Raw genomic sequence first — 24,597 nt, 5'->3', positions numbered from 1 at the left:
AGTGGCTAGGATCTGGAATGCACTGTCTGAGAGTGTGAGGGAGACAGGGTCAATAGAGTGGTTAGGATCTGGAACGCGATGTCTGAGAGCGTGGTGGAGACAGACAATCGAGTGGTTAGGATCTGGAATGCACAGTCTGTGAGTGTGGGGAAGACAGGGTCATTCGAGTGTTTAGGATCTGGAACGCATTGTCTGAGATTGTTCGGGAGACAGAGTCACTCGTGTGGTTGGTATCTGGAATGCAATGTCTGAAAGTGTGGGAGAGACTGGGTCACTCGAGTGGTTAGGATCAGGAACGCACTCTCTGAGAGTGTGGGGGAGACAGGGTCAATCGACTTGTTAGGGATAAGAACGCGATGTCTCTGTGTGTAGGGGTGACAGGGTCAATTGAGAGGTTAGGATCTGGAACGCGATGTCTGAGTGCGTCGGGCTGACAGGGTCAATCGAGTGATTAGGATCTGGAACGCGCTGTCTGAGAGTGTGGTGGAGACAGACAATCGAGTGGTTTGGATCTGGAATGCACTGTCTGAGGGTGTGGTGGAGAATGGGTCATACGAATGGTTAGAAACTGGAACGCTCTGACTGAGAGTGTTGGGGAGGCCGGGTCAATCGAGTGGTTAGGATCTGGAATGCACCGCCTGAAAGTATGGGGGAGAATGGGTCAATCGAGTGGTTTGGATCTGGAATGCACTGTCTGAGAGTTTCGGGGAGACGGACAATCGAGTGGTTAGGATCTGAATGCACAGTCTGTGAGTGTGGGGCAGAGAGGTTCAATCGAGTGGTTAGCATCTGGAATGCACTGTCTGAGAGCGTGAGGGAGACAGGGTCAATCGAGCGGTTAGGATCTGGAAGGCGATGTCTGAGTGTGTCGGTGTGACAGGGTCAATCGGGAGGTTAGGATCTGGAACACGCTGTCTGAGAGTGTGGTGGAGACAGACAATCGAGTGGTTAGGATCTGGAATGCACAGTCTGTGAGTGTGGGGGAGAGAGCGTCAATCGAGTGGGTAAGATCTGGAACGCAATGTCTGAGAGTGTGGTGGAGACAGGGTCAATCGAATGGTTAGGACCTGGGATGCACTGTCTGAGTGTGTGGGGGAGACAGGGTCAATTGAATGGTTAGGATCTGCAATGCACTGCCTGAGCGTGTGGTGGAGACAGGGTCAATCGAGTGGTTAGGATCCTGAACGCACTGTCTGAGAGTTTGTTGGAGACACGGTCAATTGAGTTGTCAGGAACCGGAACGTACTGTCTGAGATTGTGGGGGAGACAGGGTCAATCGAGTGGTTAGGATCTGGAACGCAATGTCTGAGAATGTGGTGGAGACACGGTCAGTAGAGTTGTCAGGAACTGGAACGCAGTGTCTGAGATTGTCGGTGAGACAGGGTCAATCAAGTGGTTAGGATCTGGAACGCACTGTCTGAGTGTATCAGGGTGACAGGGTCAATCGAGAGGTTAGGATCTGGAACGCGCTGTCTGAGAGTGTGGTGGAGACAGACAATCGAGTGGTTAGGATCTGGAATGCACAGTCTGTGAATGTGGGGGAGACAGGGTCAATCGAGTGTTTAGGATCTGAAACGCATTGTCTGAGATAGTGCGGGAGACATAGTCACTCGAGGGGTTGGTATCTGGAATGCAATGTCTGAAAGCGTGGGGGAGACAGGGTCAATCGAGTGGTTAGGATCTGGAATGCACTCTGTGAGAGTGTGGGGGAGACAGGGTCAATCGAGTGGTTAGGATCTGGAATGTACTGTCTGTGAGTGTCGGGGAGAGATGTTCAATCGAGTGGTTAGCATCTGGAATGCACTGACTGAGAGTATGGGGGAGACAGGGTCAATCGAGTGGTTAGGATCTGGAATGCACTGACTGAGAGTATGGGGGAGACAGGGTCAATCGAGTGGTTAGGATCTGGAATGCAATTTCTGAGACTGTGGGGAAGACAGGGACAATGTACTGGTTAGGATGAGGAATGCAAACTCTGAGAGTGTGTTGGAGACAGGGTCAATTGAGTGGTTAGGATCTGAAATGCACTGTCTGAGAGTGTGGGGGAGACAGGGTCAATCAAGAGGTTAGGAACTGGAATGTACTGTCTGAGAGTGTGGGGGAGGCAGGGTCAATTGAGTGGTTAGGATCTGGAAAGCACTGTCTGATAGTGTGGGGGAGATCGGGTGGATCCACCAACTGCGGAGGCGCGGGGTGATTTGAACCCCAAGTTCCTCCCCACCCCGTGGAGATTTAGCCCAGGCCTTTGTATTATTAGCTCTGTGTAATTGCTAGCACATCGCCACCTCCCCCCCCCCTCCCACCCTCCACCCATTGCAGCAAAGGTATCGTTCGCCCTGTACTCAAAGCCACCGCCACTTTTCGGGCTGGGAGGCTTTGGAGGCTGGACGGGTTTGCGGCTGGGCGGGGGAGCCATGGAGAGGTCCCCTACCCAGGCTGCCCCGCGCTCGGGAAAGCGCCCCGGGCGGGCAGCCGGCGGGGCGGCCGGGCGCAGGCGCGGCGCCGGGGGCCCGTGGCCCCGCCCCCCTGCCTCCGGCCGCGCTGCACCCTGGGAAGGAGCTGCGCCAGGGACCCCGGGAGCAGGAGAGAAAATGCCAAGAATGTAGGGGCGGCCGCCTCCTTCTCCACCACCCCCCCCACCACCCCACCCCACACCTTCCCCACAGCCTGATATCCAGCCTGGCCCCGCCGCCCAGGCCCAACGAACCACAGCCTTGCACCCGCCGGAGATTGCAGCACAAGGACACCGATGCATCGAGTGGAGCTGGAGGGCTGGGCCTGGGAGGCCCCCCCCAGAATGTGAGTAATGGAAACAGAGGAGGGGGCAGACAGAGGGGGTAAATCCTAGGGGGGGGGGGGGGGGGGGCGGGGAAACTAAAGTTCTTCACCCCCTCCTCTGCACCCACCCCTCTGCATTCATCAGTTTGCAAACCCCAGGTATTGATTACATTACACACCCTCCAACCACCCCCCCCCCCCCATTCTGTGGGTTATAGAAACAGAGGAGGGGGCAGACAGCGGGGGGTGAATCCTGGGGGCGAGGGGTGGGGGGGGAAACTAAAGTTTTTCACCACCCACCCACCCACCCTCCCCATTCCACCCAGAGTCTGCATTCATCAGATTGCAAACCCCAGGTATTGATTACATTGCACACCCTCCAACATCCCATACTGTGAGTAATAGAAACAGAGGAGGGGGCAGACAGAGGGGGTAAATCCTGGGGGGGGGGGGGCGGGGGGAACTAAAGTTCTTCACCCCCTCCTCTGCACCCACCCCTCTGCATTCATCAGTTTGCAAACCCCAGGTACTTATTACATTGCACGCCCTCCAACCTCCCAGAATGTGAGTAATAAAAAAGAAGAGGGGGCAGAGGGGGTAAATCCTGAGGACGAGGGGGAAACCAAAGTTCTTAACAGCCACCCACCCCTTGTCTCCATCCAGAGTCTGCATTCATCAGACTGCAAACCCCAGGGTTAGTATTGATCAGATTGCACCCACCTCACCCCACAGGATTAGTACTTATTATGTCGCAAACCCCCAGGTTAGTATTGATTAGATTGTAAATCCCCAGCCCACAGTTAGAATTTATTAGATTGCTCCCCCACCCCAGGGTTGGTTTTTATTGGATTGCAAACCCCAGGCTTAGTATTTATTTCACACCCCCCCCCAGGGTTAGTATTTATTTCACACCCCTCCCAGGGTTAGTATTTATTAGATTACAAACACCCCCAGGGGTAGTATTTATTGGATTGCACGTTGCACCACCCAGAGTTAGTATTTATTGGATTGCAAACCCCCAGAGTTAGTATTTATTGCACACCCCTCTCACGGTTAGTATTTATTGCACACCCCTCTCAGGGTTAGTATTTATTGCACACCCCTCTCAGGGTTAGTATTTATTGCACACCCCTCTCAGGGTTAGTGTTTATTAGATTGCACACCCCTCTCAGGGTTAGTATTTATTGCACACCCCTCTCAGGGTTAGTATTTATTAGATTGCAAACCCCCAGGGTTAGTATTTATTAGATTGCAAACCCCCAGGGTTAGTGTTTATTAGATTGCAAACCCCCAGGGTTAGTATTTATTAGATTGCAAACCCCCAGGGTTAGTGTTTATTAGATTGCAAACCCCCAGGGTTAGTGTTTATTAGATTGCAAACCCCCAGGGTTAGTGTTTATTAGATTGCAAACCCCCAGGGTTAGTGTTTATTAGATTGCAAACCCCCAGGGTTAGTGTTTATTAGATTGCAAACCCCCAGGGTTAGTGTTTATTAGATTGCAAACCCCCAGGGTTAGTGTTTATTAGATTGCAAACCCCCAGGGTTAGTGTTTATTAGATTGCAAACCCCCAGGGTTAGTGTTTATTAGATTGCAAACCCCCAGGGTTAGTGTTTATTAGATTGCAAACCCCCACAGGGTTAGTATTTATTACATTGCAAATCCCCAGGGTTAGTATTTATTACATTGCAAATCCCCAGGGTTAGTATTTATTAGATTGCAAATCCCCAGGGTTAGTGTTTATTAGATTGCAAACCCCCAGGGTTAGTGTTTATTAGATTGCAAACCCCCAGGGTTAGTGTTTATTAGATTGCAAACCCCCAGGGTTAGTGTTTATTAGATTGCAAACCCCCAGGGTTAGTATTTATTAGATTGCAAATCCCCAGGGTTAGTATTTATTAGATTGTACCCTCCCCCTAGGGGTTAGTATCTATTACTTGGCACCCCCACCCTTCCCTACCCTGGGTTAGGATATATCAAGTTGCACCCCTCCCCTCAACGTCAGGATTTAAAGGGACCATGTCCCTAGAGCCAGTATTTAAAGCGACTGCGGTCCCTAGAGTTGGTATTTAAAGGGACAGTGGCCCCCAGCATTTAAAGGAACAGTGACCCCAGAAGTCAGTTTTTAAAGGGACAGTGACCCCTGGAGTCAGCACTTAAAGGAGCCGTGGCACCCCCCCGCAATTGGCACTTAAAGGGACCGCAGCCCCCAGAGTCAGTACTTAAAGGGACCACGCTCTGGAGTCAGTATTTACAATGATTGGCTCCAGATTTGGTAGTGAAAGGAGCCATCGGTTAAAGTGGCGGCTCACCCCCCCCCCGGACCTGTCTATTCTGTTCACCTCACCTACAGGCCTCCGTATTAACACCTGCCTGAGTTGTGTTTCCTCGGGCAGTGAGGTAAACCCTCCTGGGTGGGATGTGGCTGCAGTCATTGAGGGATGGGGGAGTTATGGAGGATAAACTTCCTGTCAGAGTTCGATTTGCGTGGGGGTGGGGATGTGGTGCCAGGGGACTGGAGGATTGCAACTTCCTGATAGAGGGATAGAGCTGGAAGTACACATCGGCAGCCTGATATCAGCAAAGGAGACCCTAATCGGAGACACGCTTATAGCTGCAGGAGGAGGCCATTCAGCCCATCGTGGCTGCACGAGTTACTCCCACTCCCTCCCCATCTCCCCGGAGGGGGTATGGCCTCCTGTGCTGTGCCACTCCATAATGGAGCTACTGAAACCCAAACCCCTTTGTGAACAATGAGGAGGAAGCAACAGCTTCTGGAGGACAGAGAGAGACACTGGGGAAAATTTAACATACAGAAAGGTGGAAGTGGCGCAGTTTAGTAGGAAACCTCAGGAGGGACAAAATGAACCAAATGGGGTGTAGGAACAGAGAGAGACCAGGTGTATGTACACAAATGGCTGACAGTGCAGGAAGTGGAGAAGGTTGCTCATGAAGTGAGTAGGATCTTCAGCTTCTAATAGAGAGGCAAACCACGAAAGCAAGAAGGTTCTATGAATCTCTTTTTTAAAAAAAAACCCCGGCGAGGTCACAGCTGGAGTATGGTGCCCAGTTCAGGGTAGGCAGTGGCCCTAGTGGTATAGTCACTGGACTAGTTTTCCAGACACCCAGGGGAGAAAATCAAAAAAAACTGCTGGAAAAACTCAGCAGGCCTGACTCCTCTACAGAGCTAAAGGGAAGTAGGAATGTGGTGAAATATATACTGATTTAAGAGGTGGGGTGGAACTGGTGATGCTGGGTAGAAGGTACAATAAAGAGTGGAAAGCAGAATGTGATAATGGCTGGACCAGGAGCATGTCCCCGTCAGCACCTTCCTTACCCAGGACCACCACCGTTAACACCCCTTTCGCCTTTTTCACATCTTTTGCCATCTCTTATTTGCCTCCACCGATCGCTGACCCTCTACCCAGCTTCACAACCCCCCCCCTTAATCAGTATATATTTTGCCACATTTTTACTTCGCTTTAGCTCTGATGAAGAGTCATACGGACTCGAAACGTTAGCTGTCTCGTTTCTCTCTCCACGGATGCTGTCAGACCTGCTGAGTTTTTCCAGCAATTTTTTTGTTTTTGTTGCAGATTTCCAGCATCTGCAGTATTTTGTATTATTGCTCTGGGGACCTGGGTTCGATCCCCACCCCCGGCCGCTGGTGGGATTTAAATCCGATGAATAAAATCAGGAGTTGAAAGCCAGTCTGGGTAACGGGGACCGTAAAACTATCATCGAGCGTCGTAAAGATTCATTGGGTTCACTCACGTCCCTTTAGGGAGGGAAACCTGCCGTCCTTACCCGTTCTGGCCCTACAGGTGACTCCAGACCCTACAGCTATGCGGTTGACTCTTAAATGCCTGAACAAGGGCATTTAGGGATGGGCAATAAATACTGGCCTAGCCAGTGACACCCACTTCCCATGGAAAAAAAAGCCCCTCCTATTGCAAGAAGGATGTCAAGGCCGTGGAGAGCGAGCGCAGGAGACTTACCAGTATGATGCCAGGAATGCTGTTTAACACGGTGTTCCTGTGTAACAGGCTCGAGAGGGGCTGAATGGGCCTCCTCTTGTTCCTGTGTAAGAGGTTCAAGAGGGGGCTGAATGGGATCCTCCTATTCCTGTGTAACAGGCTTGAGGGGCTGAATGGGATCCTCCTGTTCTGTGTAACATGCTCGAGAAGGGGCTGAATGGGATCCTCCTGTTCTGTGTAACATGCTCGAGAAGGGGCTGAATGGGGCCTCCTCCTGTTCCTGTGTAACAGGCTCGAGGGGCTGAATGGGATCCTCCTGTTCCTGTGTAACAGGCTCGAGAAGGGGCTGAATGGGATCCTCCTGTTCCTGTGTAACAGGCTCGAGAAGGGGCTGAATGGGCCTCTCCTGTTCTTGTGTAACAGGCTCGAAGAGAGGGGGGTTTTTGTTAAATGGGTTTCTTTTTTGTGCCTGAGACCAGGATCTCTTCATGTATTTTCTCTTTAATTTGGCAGTAAAGAAGAGGAGACTGAGAACGAGGCATCAGCCCAGGAGCCACGTGAAGCTGCCATTTTTGCCCAGGAGGAGGAGGAGCCCAGACCTGGCGTTCTGCCCCCAGGGATCCCCGTGGAGGAGGGGCTGCGATTACCGGTGGACCTCGGGCAGCAGGAGGACTTGGTGCCGGAGGTGAAGCCCCTGGTGTGTACCGTGTGCCACCGGGCCTTTGGCAGTGCGCAGGAACTGGAGGGTCACGTGCGAGAGAGCCACGAGCCCTCGAGCCCTCCGCGGGACGGCCCTGCTCCCTCCTTCCAGTGCCCGCTGTGCCAGCGCACTTTCCTGACTGCCACAGAGCTGAGGGCGCACCGCCGCTCGCACACCAAGGACCGGCTCTTCCAGTGCTCCGTCTGCAAGGAGGCTTTCAGCCAGGCGGGCGACTTCTTCAAGCACCAGTGCCTGCTCGGCCAGGACAAACCCTGCCAGTGCAGCGTCTGCCACAAGACTTTCCAGCGCCTCTCCTCCTTCCTGGTGCACCAGTGCTCTCGCCCCCTCCAGAAACCCTTCAAGTGTGACATCTGCGGCAAGGGCTTTGCCCAGTCCTCGAAGCTGTCCGATCACCAGCGGACGCACACCGGAGAGAGGCCTTTCAGGTGAGGCAGGGCACGGCGAGCAGGGTGGGGTCGGGGGTGAGGCGAGGCAGTTAGAGATTGGGGGGTGTGCGGTGGTAGTGGGGGTGGGGGGGTGGTGGTAGCCGGGGGGGGGGGTTTCTCTGGGCATGGACACAAGCCCAGAACCACGAGGAGGTGTTAGTGTGGTAGGTGAGCCAAACTGGGCAAATGGATTTCAGCGTGAGCACCCCCTTCGGAGAGGGCACAACAGAGTTACAGTGGGTACAACAGCAGCGAAGCCTGCTACTTTGTCCCATCAGCTCTGTGCCGGCCTTTGCCCTCCGCTCGAGCTGGGGCCCAGATAGAAAAGCGGGGAGGAAGTTTAGAGAATGAGAGAATATTAAATTGAGACAGGTAAGGCCACGGTGCAATGCAGTGTTTAGGATGAAGAAAGCAGAGTGCGACAGCTTAAGGGTGATAACATATCAGGAAGAAAGACCCTGTCGACAGAAGGAGCAGGAGCAGGCCATTCGGCCCCTCGAGCCCTGCTCCCCCATTCAACAAGATAGTGGCTGATCTGATTGTCCCCTCAACCCCACATTCCCCCCCCCCCCAACCGATAACCTTTTACCTCCTTGTTAATCCAGAATCTATCTCGCTTGGCCTTAAAAACATTCAAAGTCTCTGCTTCCACCGCCTGTTGAGGGAGAGAGTTCCAAAGGCTCACCACCCTCTGAGAGAAAACATTTCCCCTCCTCTGTCCTAAATGGGCGACCCCTTATTTTTAAACTGTGACCTCCCCTCGTTCTAGATTCTCCCACAAGAGGAAACATCATCTCCACATCCCCTCTGTCCAAGACCCCTCAGGATCTTAAAGGTTTCAATCAAGTGGCCTCTCACTCTTCCAAACTCCAGTGGATACAAGCCTAACCTGTCCGACCTTCCCTCATAAAACAGCCCTCCCATTCCTCGTATTAGTCTGGTAAACCTTCTCTGAACTGCTCCCAAAGCATTTACATCCTTCCTTAAATAAGGAGACCAGCACTGTCCACAATACTCCAGATGTGGTCTCACCAGTGCCCCGTACAACTGAAGCATAACCTCCCCACGCCTGTATTCACTTGCTCCTCACAATGAATGATAAGCTTCTATTAGGTTTCCTAATTACTGGTTGGTCTTAGCAGATTTAAAATAAAGTATTGAAGATGCTCTATCTGAATGCACAAAGGATTCATGATGAGCCAGGCAGATTAATGGCACAAAGAGAGAGAGGTAGTGGCGTTCAATCTACGTAGCCGTGGTTACAAGGCGGCTGGAAGCTGAATATTTTGAGATACTTGACGTGTCAAAGTGACAGGCAGAATGGAAAAGGAGTGTTGTGGGGTGGGGGTGGCTGGTGGTGTGTTGGGGCGCAGGGAGGTGGGGTTGCCTGACAGTAAAGGGCATTAGTAAACAAGGATCTTGGCTCAGAAGAACAGGAAGTAAAATCAGGTAAGCTGGAGAGCAAAGGGTAGAAAAGGCTGGTGGGTTTTGGTTATAGACCCCCCCCCGCCCCAACAGTAGCTGTCATGTTGGAAAGAGCATTCAGCAAGAAATTAGTGGAGTTTGTAATAAAGTCATTGCCAGGGGCATGGGGAGCTTTCATTTTCATACTCGCTGCAGAGATATAACCTGGCAGAGGTCGTCTGGTGGACCAGTTCATCGAGTGCACTGGCAACAATGCGTCAGGGAAACAGCTTAGCTTGTGCACTGAGGCAGGGTTAGTTTGTAATCTGAGCCTATAGGGAAGAGCGATCACAGATTGAAATGTGAGTTCAAGAGTGATGTAGTTAAGTCTAAAATAGAGTATTAAACTTCGATAAAGCTAATGACACCGGCATGATGGGTGAATTCACTAAGATTGGGAAATTAAATTGAAAAGTATGATGATCAATAAGCAACGATGAACATTGAGAGTTCTAAAGCATTTATTTCAATGAGTGTACATTGAATTGAGAAATAAAAACTCCGCAGGAAAGAGTTCTATCAGTGGCTGGCTAAAGAGGTCAAGATGAAGAAGAGAAATGTATAATATTGTCAAGAAGAGTAGTAAGGCTGAGGGTAGAGAAACCAGCAAAGGATGACCAAAAGTGATAAAGAGAGAGAAAATAGAATGAGATTAAACTCAAATATGTAAATGTTTCTATAGGTAAGTTTGTTTTTATTCTTTCACGGGATGCGGGCATCGCTGGGTAGGCTGGCATTTATTGCCCATCCCTAATTGCCCTTGAGAAGGTGGTGGTGAGCTGCCTTCTTGAACCACTGCAGTCCTTGTGGTGTAGGTACACCCACAGCGCTGTTAGGGAGGGAGTTCCAGGATTTTGTCTGTGTGGTGTAGGTACACCCACAGCGCTGTTAGGGAGGGAGTTCCAGGATTTTGTCCGTGTGGTGTAGGTACACCCACGGCGCTGTTAGGGAGGGAGTTCCAGGATTTTGTCCGTGTGGTGTAGGTACATCCATAGCGCTGTTAGGGAGGGAGTTCCAGGATTTTGTCTGTGTGGTGTAGGTACACCCACCGTGCTGTTAAGGAGGGAGTTCCAGGATTTTGTCCGTGTGGTGTAGGTACACCCACGGTGCTGTTAGGGAGGGAGTTCCAGGATTTTGACCCAGCAACAATGAAGGAACGGCCGATATATTTCCAAGTCAGGATGGTGTGGGGCTTGGAGGGGAACTTCCAGGTGGTGGTGTTCCCATGTGTCTGCTGCCCTTGTCCTTCTAGATGGTAGTGGTCGTGGGTTTGGAAGGTGCTGTCGAAGGAGCCTTGGTGAATTCCTGCAGTGCATCTTGTAGGTGGTACACACGCTGCTGCTACTGTGCGTCGGTGGTGGAGGGAGTGAATGTTTGTGGATGGGGTGCCGATCAAGCGGGGCTGCTTTGTCCTGGATGGTGTTGAGCTTCTTGAGTGTTGTTGGAGTTGAACTCATCCAGGCAAGTGGAGAGTATTCCATCACACTCCTTTGTAGATGGTGCACAGGTTATGGGGAGTCAGGAGGTGACTTACTCTCCACAGAATTCCCAGCCTGTGACCTGCTCTTGTAGCCACAGTATTTATGTGGCTGGTCCCAGTTCAGTTTCTGGTCAATGGTAACCCCCAAGATGTAGATAGTGGGGGATTCAGCGATGGCCATGCTATTGAATTAGGATAAAGAAGAAAACGCGTGCACATGACAGATGCCAGATAGAAAATACAGTTGACAACCAGGCATAATGTAGAAAGTTCAGAGGGGAGGTGAAAAAGCAAATAAGAGAAGCAAAGAGGGAGTATGAAAAGAGACTGGCAGTTAACATATAAAGGAATCCCAAAATCTTGTATGGGCATATAAATAGTAAAAGGGTGGTTAAAGGAGGAGTAGGGCTGATTCTATCTTCACTGAGGAAGACACAAAAACCTCCTAATCATAGCAGAGAACCGAGGGGCTAGTGTGAGAATGAGGAACTGAAAGAAATTAGTGTGAGTAAAAAAAGTACCACTGGAGAAATTAATGGGATTGAAAGTAGATATATCCCCTGCACCCAATGATTGACATCGCAGAGTGTTGAAAGAGGTGGTTAATGATAGTAGTTGCATTGATGGTCATCTTTCAAAATCCTGTAGATTGGAAGGTGGGAAATGTAATCCCGCTCTTTAAGAAAGGAGGGAGAGAGAAAATGGGGAGTTACAGACCTGTTAGTCTGACACCAGTAGTGGGGAAAATGCTAGACTCTATAATCAAGGATGTGATAACAGGACACTTAACAAATAATGGTGGGATTAGGCAGAGTCAAACATGAGTTTATGAAAGGGAAATCATGTTTAGCAAACCTGTTGGAGTTTGAGAATGTAACTAGCAGGATAGATAAGGGGGAGCCAGTAGATGTGGTATATTTAGATTTTCAGAAAGCTTTCGATAAGGTCCCACATAAGATGTTACTCAGCAAATTAGAGCACATGGGATTGGGGCAATATACTGGCATGGATTGAGGATTGGGTAACGAACAGGGAACAGAGAGTAGGGATAATCGGGTCAATCTCAGGTTGGCCAGGCTGTGACTAGTGGGGTTACCATCAGGATCAGTGCTTGGGCCCCAGCTATTCACAATCTATATCAATGATTTGGATATGGGCACCAAATGTAATATTTCCAAGTTTGCTGGCAGATGGAATATAATGTGGAAAAATGTGAAGTTACCCACTTTGGTAGGAAAAACAGACAGGCAGCGTATTTCTTAAATGGTGGGAGGTCAGGAAATGTTGATGTCCAAATGGACCTGGGTGTCCTTGTTCATGAGTCACTGAAAGCTAAATCAATCAGGAAGGCAAATGGTATGTTGGACTTCATGAGATTTCAGTACAGGAGTAAAGATGCCTAACTGCAGTTGTGTAGGGCCTTGGTGAGACCACACCTGGAGTATTGTGCACAGTTTTGGTTTCCTTACCTAAGAAAGGGTATACTGGCCATAGAGACTGTACAGTGAAGGTTCACCAGACTGATTTGTGGGATGGTGGGATTGCCTTATGAGGAGAGATTGAGCAGACTGTATTCTCTAGCATTTAGAGGAATGAGAGGCAAACTCATTGAGACATAACAAAATTCTTACAGGGCTCAGCGTGAAGGGCACAGAAGGCATAAAATTCTTGAACTGCTCTCAAGAGAACCTTTTTTAGCCAACACATAACAAGTCCAACAAGAGGGGGCACAATTCTAGATTTAGTCTTAGGAAATGAAGCTGGGCAAGTGGATGAAGTAGCAGTAGGGGGCTATTTTGGAGATAGTGACCATAATACAGCTAATAGTGACCATATTGTTAGTGTTTATTATAGACCCTCAGTGGGAAATTGAGGAGCAAATATGTGCACATTTTGCGGAGGTGTGTAAAAACAATAACAATAACAATAGGGTGATTATATATTAGGTGATTTCAACTTTCCCAACATTAATTGGGATAGGCATTGTGTTAAGGGCTTGGATGGAGTGGATTTCTTGAAATGTGTACAGGAGAACTTTTTAGGTCAATATGTAGAGGGTCCAACAAGGGAAGGTGCATTGCTGGACCTAATTCTGGGGGATGAAGCCGGGCAGGTGGCTGATGTGGTGGTGGGGGAGCATTTTAGCAATAGCGACCACAAAATGGTACAGTTTAAGCTTGTTATGGACAAAGAAATAGATAATTTGCAAAAAAATGTTTTGGATTGGGGGGAGAGTGGATTTTAGTAAAATAAGGCAGGATCTGGCCAAGGTAGACTGGAAACAGCTACTTGTGGGGAAATCTACAGAGGAGCAGTGGGGGGTGTTCAAAAAGGAAATGGGGAGGGTAGAGGTTCAACATGTTCCCTCTAGGGTGATAGGAAGGAGCAACAAGGCCAGAGAACCATGGATGACCAGAGATATTCAGGATATGGTGAGAATGAAAAGAGAGGCTTTTAGCAGGTACAAGGGAAGCAAATCAGTGGAGGCATTAGTGGATACAGAAAGGGCAGGGTGCAGCTTAAGAAAGCAATTAGGAGAGCAAAGTAGGGATATGAGAAAGCTCTGGCTGGTAAAAGTAGGGAAAATCCCAAGGTATTCTATAAGTATATCAGTGGGAAGAGGATAACCAGGGAAAGAGTAGGGCCCATTAGGGACCAAGGGGGTAATCTATGGGTGGAGCCAGAGGACATCGCTAGAGTGTTGAATGAATACTTCACATCCGTCTTCACCCAAGAGAATGAGGATGAAGATATGGAACTCTGGGAGAGAGACTGCGAAGTTCTTGAGCAAATTGATATGGGGAGTGACAAGGTATTGGAGGTGTTGGCAGGCTTAAAAGTGGACAAATCCCCAGCTCCAGTGATTTGTGTCCCAGACTGCTGAGGGAGGCAAGGGAGGAGATCACAGGGGCTCTGACCCAAATTTTTAATTCTTCTCTGGCCACGGGGGAGATGCTAGAGGACTGGAGAACAGCTAATGTGGCTCCGCTATTTAAGAAGGGTTTTAGAGGTAATCCAGGGAACTATAGACCAGTGAGTCTCACATCAGTGGTAGGGAAACTATTGGAGAAAATTCAGAAGGAGAGAATCTATCTCCACTTGGAGAGGCAAGGTTTGATCAGGGATAGTCAGCATGGCTTTGTCAGAGGGAGATCATGCCTAACAAATTGGATTGAATTTTTTGATGAGGTGATCAGGTGTGTAGATGAGGGTAGTGCAGTTGATGTAGTTTATATGGATTTCAGCAAAGCCTTTGACAAGGTCCCACATGGGAGACTTATAAAGGAGGCAAATGCCCCATGAATACAGGGTAATTTGATAAGGTGGATTCAAAATTGGTTTAGATGTAGGAGGCAGAGGGTGATGACAGAAGGATGCTTTAGTGACTGGAAGCCAGTGTCCAGTGGTGTACCACAGGGATCTGTGCTGGGTCCCCTATTATTCGTCATTTATGTAAACGACACAGATGACTATGTGGGGGGTAGGATTAGTAAGTTTGCGGATGACACAAAGATTGGCCGGGTGGTTAACAGTGAGGTTGAGCGTCTTGGGCTGCAGGAAGATATAGACGGGATGGTCAAATGGGCAGATAAGTGGCAGATAGAATTTAACCCTGAAAAGTGTGAGGTGATACACTTTGGAAGGAGTAATTTGACAAGGAAGTATTCAATGAACGGCATGACACTAGGAAGTTCTGAGGAACAAAGGGACCTTGGCGTGTGTGTCCATAGATCGCTGAAGGCGGAGGGGCATGTTAGTGGGGTGGTGAAAAAGGCATATGGGACACTTGCCTTTATCAATTGAGGCATAGATTACAAAAGTAGGGAGGTCATAAAACAAAAACAGAATTACCTGGAAAAACTCAGCAGGTCTGGCAGCATCGGTGGAGAAGAAAAGAGTTGACGTTTCGAGTCCTCATGACCCTTCAACAAAACTGATTTTTCTTTACAAGGAGAGGGGTGAAATATACGCTGGTTTAAGGTGGGGTTGGGGGGTGGGGTTGGAGGGGTGGGGCGGGGTTGGGGGAGAGAAGTGGAGGGTGGTGGTGTGGTTGTAGGGACAAACAAGCAATGATAGGAGCAGATCGTCAAAAGATGTCACAGACAAGAGAAGAAAAGAACACAGGTGTTGAAGTTGGTGATATTATCTAAACGAATGTGCTAATTAAGAATGGATGGTAGGGCACTCAAGGTACAGCTCTAGTGGGTGTGGGGGGGGCATAAAAGATTTAAAAATAATGGAAATAGGTGGGAAAAGAAAAATCTATATAAATTATTGGAAAAAACAAAAGGAAGGGGCAAGAAACAGAAAGGGGGTGGGGATGGAGGAGGGAGTTCAAGATCTAAAGTTGTTGAATTCAATATTCAGTCCGGAAGGCTGTAAAGTGCCTAGTCGGAAGATGAGGTGCTGTTCCTCCCGTTTGTGTTGGGCTTCACTGGAACAATGCAGCAAGTCAAGGACAGACATGTGGGCATGAGAGCAGGGTGGAGTGTTAAAATGGCAAGCGACAGGGAGGTTTGGGTCATTCGTACAGACAGACCGCAGGTGTTCTGCAAAGCGGTCACCCAGTTTACGTTTGGTCTCTCCAATGAAGAGGAGACCGCATTGGGAGCAACGAATGCAGTAGACTAAGTTGGGGGAAATGCAAGTGAAATGCTGCTTCACTTGAAAGGAGTGTTTGGGCCCTTGGACGGTGAGGAGAGAGGAAGTGAAGGAGCAGGTGTTGCATCTTTTGCGTGGGCATGGGGTGGTGCCATAGGTGGGGGAAGAGGAGTAGGGGGTTTTGGAGGAGTGGACCAGGGTGTCCCGGAGGGAACGATCCCTACGGAATGCTGCCAGGGTTGGAGTTGTACAGAACCTTGGTGAGGCCACAGCTGGGGTACTGTGTGCAGTTCTGGTCACCACATTATAGGAAGGATGTGATTGACCTGGAGGGGGTGCAGAGGAGATTCACCAGGATGTTTCCTGGGATGAAACATTTAAATTATGGAGAGTTTGGATAGACTTGGATTGTTGTTGTGGAGCAGAGAAGACTGAGGGGCGACCTGATCGAGGTGTATAAGATTTCTTGGGAAAAAAGGGATCAAAGGGTATGGGGAGAAAGCGGAAGCAGGCTATTGAGTTGGATGATCAGCCATGATCATGATGAATGGCGGAGCAGGCTCGAATGGCCTCCTCCTCCTTGTTTCTATTATGTGGGGCGTGGACAGTGTGGATAGGGAGCAGCTGTTCCCTTTAGTTGGAGGGTTAGTCATGAGGGGGACACAAGTTCCAGGTGAGGGGCAGGAGGTTTAGGGGGGATGTGAGGAGAAGCTTTTTTACCCAGAGGGTGGGGAGGGTCTGGAATGCGCTGCCTGGGAGGGTGGTGGAGACGGGTTGCCTCACATCCTTTAAAAAGCACCTGGATGAGCACTTGGCACCTCATAAACATTCAAGGCTATGGGCCAAGTGCTGGTCAATGGGATTAGGGAGGTAGGTCAGGTGTTTCTCACGGGTTGGTAGACTTGATGGGCTGAAGGGCCTCTACTGCCCTCTGTGATTCTGTGAAATATTAGATACAAGAAGCAAAGTGAGAGAGGAAGTACCGGAGGGATTGGCACCCTTGAAGGTGGATAAATCACCTGGGCTGGATGGATTGTATCCCAGGCTGTTGAAGGAACCAGGGAGGAAATAGCGGATGCGCTGAGGGTCACTTTCCAATCCTCACTAGATACAGGTGAGGTCCCAGAGGACTGGAGGTCTCCGAACATTATACCGTTATTTAAAAAGGGTTCGATGGATAGGCCAGAAAATTATAGGCCGGTCAGTCTGACTTCAGTGGTTGGCAAATTATTGGAAACAATCCTGAGAGACAGGATAAACTGTCACTTAGAGAGGCACAGATTGATCAGGGATAGTCAACACGGTTTTGTGAGGGGAAGGTCGTGTCTTACTAACTTAAATCAAATTTTTTGAATAAGTAACAAGGAGGATTGATGTGGGCAGTGCCGTGGATGTTGTCTACATGGATTTCAGTGAGGCGTTCGACAAGGTCCCACATGGCAGGCTGGTCAGGAAAGTGAGATACAAACATACGACTGAGGAGCAGGAATAGGCCATTCAGCCCCTCGAGCCTGCAGGAGAAGGTGGTGAGTTGGATCCATGGCAGGAAACAAAGGGTAATGGTCAATGGATGTTTTTGCAGATGGAAAACAGTTTCCAGTGGTGTTCCACAGGGCTCAGTGTTGGGCTCCTTACTGTGTGTTGTATGTATTAATGATTTGGATTTAAACGTGGGAGGCAATTGGCCGTGTAGTGGATAGTGAAGAGGATAGCTGTCGACTCCAGAATGATATCAGTGGTTTGGCTGAGTGGGTGGAGAAGTGGCAAATGGAATTCTATCCAGGAAAGTGTGAGGTCATGCATGCGAGGGGGGCAAATAAAGCAAAGGAATACTCAATAAACGGGAGGGTATTGAGAGGGGTTGAGGAACTGAGAGACCTTGGAGTGCATGTCCACAGGTCCCTGAAGGTGGCAGGACAGGTGGACAAGGTGGTCAAGAAAGTGTAAGGAACGGTTTCCTTTATTGGACGAGGTACTGAATACAAAAGCAGGAATGTAATGTTGGAACTGTATAAACCGCTGGTCAGGCCACAGCTGGAATTCTGTGTCCAGTTCTGGTCACCACATTACAGGAAGGACAGAATTACTCTGGAGAGAGCCCAGAGGAGATTTACAAAGGTGTTGCCAGCGTTTGACAATTGCAGCTACGAGGAGAGATTGGATAGGCTGGGGTTGTTTTCCTTGGGAAGACTGAGAGGGGTGACCTGATTATGAGGGGCCCAGATAGGAGAGTCAGTAAATGCTTGTTTCCCCCTAGCTAAGGGGCCAGTTACCAGGGGGCACAGGTTTAAGGGGATTGGTAGAAAGAGTAGAGGGGGACATGGGGAAAAACCTGTTCACCCAGAGGGTGGTGGGTGTCTGGAATTCACTGTCTGAATTGGTGTTTGAGGCTGAAACTCTCAACTCAATGAGAATCTCCCTGGATCTGCTCCTGAAGTGCTTTAACCTGCCAGGCGATGGACCAGGGACTGGAAAGTGGGATTAAAATGAGCGGCTAGTTTCTTTCTTCTTTTGGGCAGACAAGCGGCAGATGAAGTTCAACGCAGAAAATTGTGAACTGATTCATTTTGGCAGGAATATGGAGAGACAACATAAAATAAAGGAAGAAACTCTAGAGGAGGTGCAGGAACAGAGGGACTTCTGCGTAGATGCACTTAAGTCATTGAAGGTGAACAGGGCCTGTTGAGAGAGCAGTTAACAAAGCAAATAGTATCTTGGGCTTTATTCACAGGGGTGTTGAGTACAAGAGTAAGGAGGTCATGTTGAACTTGGATAAAACATTAGTTAGTTCACATCTGGAGTACTGCCTCCAGTTCTGGGCTCCATACTTGAGGAAGGATGTGAAGGCATTGGAGAGAGTACAGAGGAGATTCACAAGAATGATTCCCGGGATGAAGAACTGGAGCTATGAGGAAAACTGGAGAGGTTGGGACTGTTTTCCTTGGAGATAATGAGGCGGAGAGGAGACTTGACAGAGGTATTCAAGATCCTGAGGGGTATGGAAAGGGTAAATAGTGAGAAACTGTTCCCATTCAAGAGGACATCAAGAACGAGAGGGAACAGATTCAAAATAATGGGCAAAAGGAGTGAATGGGATGTGAGGATAAAATATTTCACCCCGAGGCTGGTTGGAGTCTGGAACAAACTTCCTGAGAGGGGGGTGAAGGCAGGTTCGAACGAGGTATTTAAAAGAGAATTGGATTGTTACCTGAAAAGAGAGAATGTGCAAGGTTACAGAGATAAGGCAGGGGAGTGGGACTAGGTGGAATGCTCTTACAGAGAGCCAGTGCAGATCCGATGGGCTGAATGGCAGCCTCCTGTGCTGTACAGAGCCTGAGATTCTGGAATGTGCTGCCTGAGAAGCAGGTTCAATCGAGGTGTTTAAAAGGGAGTGGGATTGCTATCTGAAGGGGAAGAATGTGCAGGATTACAGGGAGAAGGTGGGGGAGTGCCGCTGAGGGAATTGCTCATTCAGAGAGCTGGTGTAGACATGATGGGCTGAATGGCTGCCTTCTGTGCTGTCACCATTCTGTAATTCTGTGAACGTAAAGGGGAGATGGTTAGATTCTCTCTTGTTAGGAACACAGGACTTAGGATCAGGAGGAGAACATTCAGCCCTTTGAGCTACTCCCCCATTCGCTAAGATGGTGACTGATCTGATTGTGGTCTCAGCTCCGCTCTCCTGTCTGTCCCTCCATAACCCTCGCCGCCTCCCCTGTCGATCAGAAACCTGTCTAACTCAGCCTCGGATATATTCAACACCCCGACCCCCACTGCTCTCTCTGGGTGGGGGAGTCGCGGGGGAGGGGGAGAATTCCACAGACTGACTACCTTCTGAGAGAAGAAATCCCTCCTCATCTCCGTCTTCAACAGGACACCCCCTCTTCTGAAACTGTGCCCCCCTCCCCCTCGTTCTAGATACCCCCATGAGGGGGGTAAACATCCCCTCAGCCTCCACCCCGTCCACCCTCAGGATCTGATCTGTTTCAGTAAGATCACCTCTCATTCTTCTAAACTCCAATGGGTACAGGGCCCAACCTGCTCAACCTTTCCTCACCTCAGGTATTAGTCGAGCGAAACTTCTCTGAACTGCTTCAACACAGTTATACCTTTTTCCAATAAGGAGACCAAAACGGTTCCCAGTGCTCCAGGTGTGCTCTCACCGCGGCCCTGTACAACTGTAGGGAAACTTCCCTAACTTTTACATCCCCTTCCCCTCGGAGTAAATGATGAGATTCCATTTGCCTTCTGAATCACTTGCTGCACCGGGGTACGTACTTTAACATAATTCACGTACCAGGACACCCAGGTCCCTCTGCACCTGGAGAGTTCTGCAACCTCTCTCCGTTTATATAGTGTTTATTGCCTAGTGTTTGTGAGGTGCAAATGTCACTTGCTGCATCTCAGCCCCACTAACCTTTGCCTCTCTCTCTCTCTCTCTCTTTGTGTATCCTGAACACAGATGTGAAGTTTGTGGGAAGAGGTTTGCTCTGTCGAGTAAGCTGATCGTTCACCAGTGCATCCACACCGGCGATAAGCCCTTCAAGTGCGAGACCTGCGGCCGATCCTACAACCGGCTGGACAACCTGCGGAGGCACCAGCGCACCCACCTGATCGAGCGGCCGTTCAAGTGCCCCGTCTGCGGCAAGGGTTTCACCGACTCCTCCTGCCTGCTAGCCCACCAGCGCGTCCACTCGACCGAGAAGCCCTTCAAGTGCAGCGTCTGCGGCCGTGGCTTCACCCGCTCGGCCAAACTGGCCCTGCACCAGTGCCTGCACACCGGCGAGCGGCCTTACCGCTGCGGAGAGTGCGGCAAGAGCTACAACCGCTCGGAGAACCTCAAGAGGCACCAGCGAAGCCACACCAGAGCCCGCAAGGCCCTGCAGTGTCTCCTCTGCCAAAAATCCTTCAACCTCTTCTCCACCTTCCTGGCACACCAGGCCAGCCACACCGGCGAGAAGCCCTTCAAGTGCCCCGTGTGCCAAAAGGGCTTCGGCATGTCCTCCTCGCTGCTGGCCCACCAGTCTATCCACACCGGTGACAAGCCATACCGCTGCCAGACCTGCGGCAGCAGCTACAACCGGCTGGACAATCTCCGGAGGCACCAGCGCAGTCACCAGGGGGCCGCGGCTGAGCTGCGATGGGGGGCCAGGGGCCGGAGGAAGGCCAAGCGGCCGCTGCCCACCAGGCTCCAGCCCGGGCACCAAGTGGGCGGGTGGGTGGCCCCGGCCAAGCTGGAGGCCGACTCGCCCGCCCTTCAGACGGACCCGGTCGTTCACGTCGAGACGCGGTTCCGTTGCGACGTCTGCGGAGAGACGTTTGCGGAGCCGTCTGCCCTCCAGACGCACCGACTGACTCACACCGAGACCCCCTATCGGTGTGACGTCTGCGGAGAGACGTTCGCGGAGCCGTCTGCCCTCCAGACGCACCGACCGACTCACACCGAGACCCCTGATCGATGTGACGTCTGCGGAGAGACGTTCGCGGAGCCGTCTGCCCTCCAGACGCACCGACTAACTCACACCGAGACCCCCTATCGATGCGACGTCTGTGGAGAGACGTTCACGGAGCCGTCTGGCCTCCAGACGCACCGACTAACTCACACCGAGGCCCCCTATCGATGCGACGTCTGTGGAGAGACGTTCACGGAGCCGTCTGGCCTCCAGACGCACCGACTAACTCACACCGAGACCCCCTATCGATGCGACGTCTGTGGAGAGACGTTCACGGAGCCGTCTGTCCTCCAGACGCACCTACTAACTCACACCGAGACCCCCTACCGATGTGAGGTCTGCGGGGAACTCTTTCCCGACCCGTCTGAGCTTCAGACACACCAGCTGGCTCACGCCGAGGCCGCCTATCGATGTGAGGTCTGTGGGATGACCTTTGCCGATCTGTCTGCTGTCCAGACGCACCGGCTGATTCACACCAAGAGGCAGGTCCACCGGTGCAACATCTGCGGCAAGTCCTTCAAGCAGTCGTCCGACCTGCTGGTTCATGGCTACGTGCACACAGGCGAGAGGCCCTTCGGCTGCACCGTGTGTGGCCGCAGCTTCACCAAAGCCACCTCGCTCCGCGCACACCAGGCCATCCACACTGGCCAGAAGTCTTACCGTTGCCACGTCTGCCCCAAGAGCTACAACCGGCTGGACAACCTGCGCCGGCACCAGCGGGTGCACCTGGGGGACCGGCCGTTCCGCTGCACCGTCTGCGGCGACAGCTTCATCTCCTCGGCTCTGCTGCGCGCCCACCGGGCGGGCCACAGCTACAAGTGCCACGGCTGCGGCGAGACCTTTGCCCGCCCAACCTCCCTGGCCGAGCATCGGTGCCCAGGAGGAGGGGTGCTGCCGCCCCCCGGCGGGGAGGAGCCCACCGTCGTCACTGCCACGCCACCCTCCTCGCCGCCCGACCAGGTCATCCATGTGGCCACACGCTTCGAGTGCGAGGTGTGCGGCCAGGCATTCGGAGACGCCTGTGCTCTCCAGGCACACCGGCCCTTCCACCTGGAGCGATCCTGCGAGTGCCTGGAGTGCGGAGAGATCTTCAACAGCAGGGCTGCCCTTCAGGATCACAGAACCATCCACACTGAGCCCTCCTACCAATGTTCTGTGTGTGGGGAGATCTTCAATGATTCATCTTCACTCGAAGCCCATCAACCCATCCACACTGAGCCCTCCTACCAATGTTCTGTGTGTGGGGAGATCTTCAATGATTCATCTTCACTCGAAGCTCATCAACCCATCCACACTGAGCCCTCCTACCAATGTTCTGTGTGTGGGGAGATCTTCAATGATTCATCTTCACTCGAAGCCCATCAACCCATCCACACTGAGCCCTCCTACCAATGTTCTGTGTGTGGGGAGATCTTCAATGATTCATCTTCACTTGAAGCTCATCAACCCATCCACACTGAGCCCTCCTACCAATGTTCTGTGTGTGGAGAGATCTTCAATGATTCCCCCTCCCTTGAAGCTCACCAGGTGACCCATGCAGAGCGTAGCCTCAAATGCAGTGGCTGCGGCCAAAGCTTTGAGAGCCCCTTGGCGCTCTCCGCCCACCACTGCAGGAACGTGGGCGCCAAGCCCTTCCGGTGCCTGCTTTGTGGCAAAGGCTTCAGCCAGGCCATCTCGCTGAGGAAACACCGGTGCCCTAGCCCCGGGGATCAGCGAGCCTTCCGCTGGTCGGTGAGCGGCGAGCGGCTGAACCAGCCCCTGCCACCCCCGATCCCGCGGGGGTCCCGCCTCTCCACCCGGCCCAGGGACCGCTGCTTCAAGTGTGACGTCTGTCCAAAGAGCTACAACCGGCTGGACAACCTGCGCCGGCATCAGCGGGTGCACCTGGGGGACCGGCCGTTCCGCTGCACCGTCTGCGGCGACAGCTTCATCTCCTCGGCCTCTCTGAGAGCCCACCGGGCGGGACATGGCGCCCGGGGGGGATACAAGTGTGAGGCCTGCGGTGAGACCTTTGCCAACGCGGCCTCCCTGACGGAGCATCGGTGCAGCCAGCCCTTCAAATGGTCGGTGGAGGAACCCGCGATGGCCAGCGCCTCATCCCCTTCCTCTTCCTCCCCCCCGACCACCCCTCTCGGGGGCCGGGAAGCCCCTGGCAGCGGCCTCCCCCTGGTCGCCCCTTTGCCGTCCGACCGGCTGTTCGAGTGCAGTGTGTGCGGCGAGAGCCTCACCGACGCTTTCTCGCTGCAGACCCACCAGCTCCTTCACAACTGGGAGAAGCCCTTCCGCTGTGACCTCTGTGACCAGAGCTTCGAGGACTCTTCCTCGCTGACCGAACACCAGCTCAGCCACGGAGCGGAGACTCAATCCCCGGCCCGGTACAAGTGTGACCAGTGCGAGGAGACCTTCGACACCCCATCCTCGCTGGGGGAGCACCAGCTCCTTCACAACTGGGAGAAGCCCTTCCGCTGTGACCTCTGTGACCAGAGCTTCGAGGACTCTTCCTCGCTGACCGAACACCAGCTCAGCCACGGAGCGGAGACTCAATCCCCGGCCCGGTACAAGTGTGACCAGTGCGAGGAGACCTTTGACACCCCATCCTCGCTGCGGACCCACCAGCTCCTTCACAACTGGGAGAAGCCCTTCCGCTGTGACCTCTGTGACCAGAGCTTCGAGGACTCTTCCTCGCTGACCGAACACCAGCTCAGCCACGGAGCGGAGACTCAATCCCCGGCCCGGTACAAGTGTGACCAGTGCGAGGAGACCTTCGAGGCTTTGTCATCGCTCCACGCGCACCAGCTCAGCCACGGGGGCGCAGAGACCCAATCCCCGGCCCGCTACAAGTGTGGGCGGTGCGAGGCCAGCTTCGAGGCTCTGTCATCTCTCCACGCGCACCAGCTCCTCCACATCTGGCAGCCGCCCTTCAAACACGAGCAGGCCTTCGAGGAGCTGGCCCTGGGCGAGCAGGAGGCCCCAGAGCTCCTGCCCGACCCGGGGCCCCTGCAGGCCCATGGGCACCGGGCCCATGGGCCGGAGCCTCTGGCCCTTTCTCCCTCCCCGGCCCCCTCCCCTCGCGAGAAGCCCTACCGATGCTCGGCCTGCCAGAAGACCTTCGCCCTCCACTCGGCTCTGAAAGCTCACCAGACCATCCACACCGGGAACAAGCCCTTTCGCTGTGATGTCTGTGCCCGCAGCTACAATCGGCTGGACAATCTCCGGCGTCACCAGTACTCCCACGTGAAAGCTGCTCGCTGATGGAACACGCGGCGTCGATTTAGTCTGGACTCAGTGGGACCCCGGTAAAGGGCCGGGAGCCCATGCGTAACCGTCTCTCCGAACCCCGGAAGGGAACAGGAAGAGCTGGCAGTGAATTGGCCCGCCACCTGCTCTCCGCTAAAAGACTATGAGCCTCATCTCTGGAATGCACATTGGGACCAGCCCTCTCCGGTACAAAGACAATGGGAGAACTGTGGGGATGGGGAGCAAAACAAGGGTGGGGGGGGAGATTTGAGTCTGAATCATGATGTTCCTGTTTGGGGAAAAACCCCAGACAGGAAGAGAGAGGGAGCTTTACTCTGCATCTAACCCCGTGCTGTACCTGTCCTGGGAGTGTTTGATGGGGACGGTGTAGAGGGTGATTTACTCTGTATCTAACCCCGTGCTGTACCTGTCCTGGGAGTGATTGATGGGTCAGTGTAGAG

The 24,597-nt window shown here is 52.0% G+C and overlaps 1 protein-coding gene across 2 annotated transcripts; it reads left to right on the top strand.

The window, feature by feature from the left end:
• The first annotated feature begins 2,598 nt into the window (after positions 1 to 2,598).
• Positions 2,599 to 24,569, top strand: LOC121274949 (zinc finger protein 729-like). Of its 2 annotated transcripts, XM_041182323.1 has the most exons (4): positions 2,599 to 2,799; positions 7,268 to 7,900; positions 19,909 to 23,212; positions 23,393 to 24,569. In XM_041182323.1, exons 1-4 carry the CDS (start codon positions 2,750 to 2,752, stop codon positions 24,149 to 24,151), a joined length of 4,746 nt encoding a protein of 1,581 aa, XP_041038257.1. In that variant the 5' UTR covers positions 2,599 to 2,749; the 3' UTR covers positions 24,152 to 24,569. The 2 variants fall into 2 exon arrangements, with proteins under 2 accessions (XP_041038257.1, XP_041038256.1); XM_041182322.1 differs by having other exon boundaries at positions 19,909 to 24,569.
• Positions 24,570 to 24,597: the final 28 nt, after the last annotated feature.

Source organism: Carcharodon carcharias, assembly GCF_017639515.1.
Source record: "Carcharodon carcharias isolate sCarCar2 chromosome 39 unlocalized genomic scaffold, sCarCar2.pri SUPER_39_unloc_2, whole genome shotgun sequence".
In the NCBI taxonomy this organism is placed as follows: domain Eukaryota; kingdom Metazoa; phylum Chordata; class Chondrichthyes; order Lamniformes; family Lamnidae; genus Carcharodon; species Carcharodon carcharias.
Note: the sequence above shows the minus strand (reverse complement) of the source record. Positions and strands in the feature narration are given on the sequence as shown.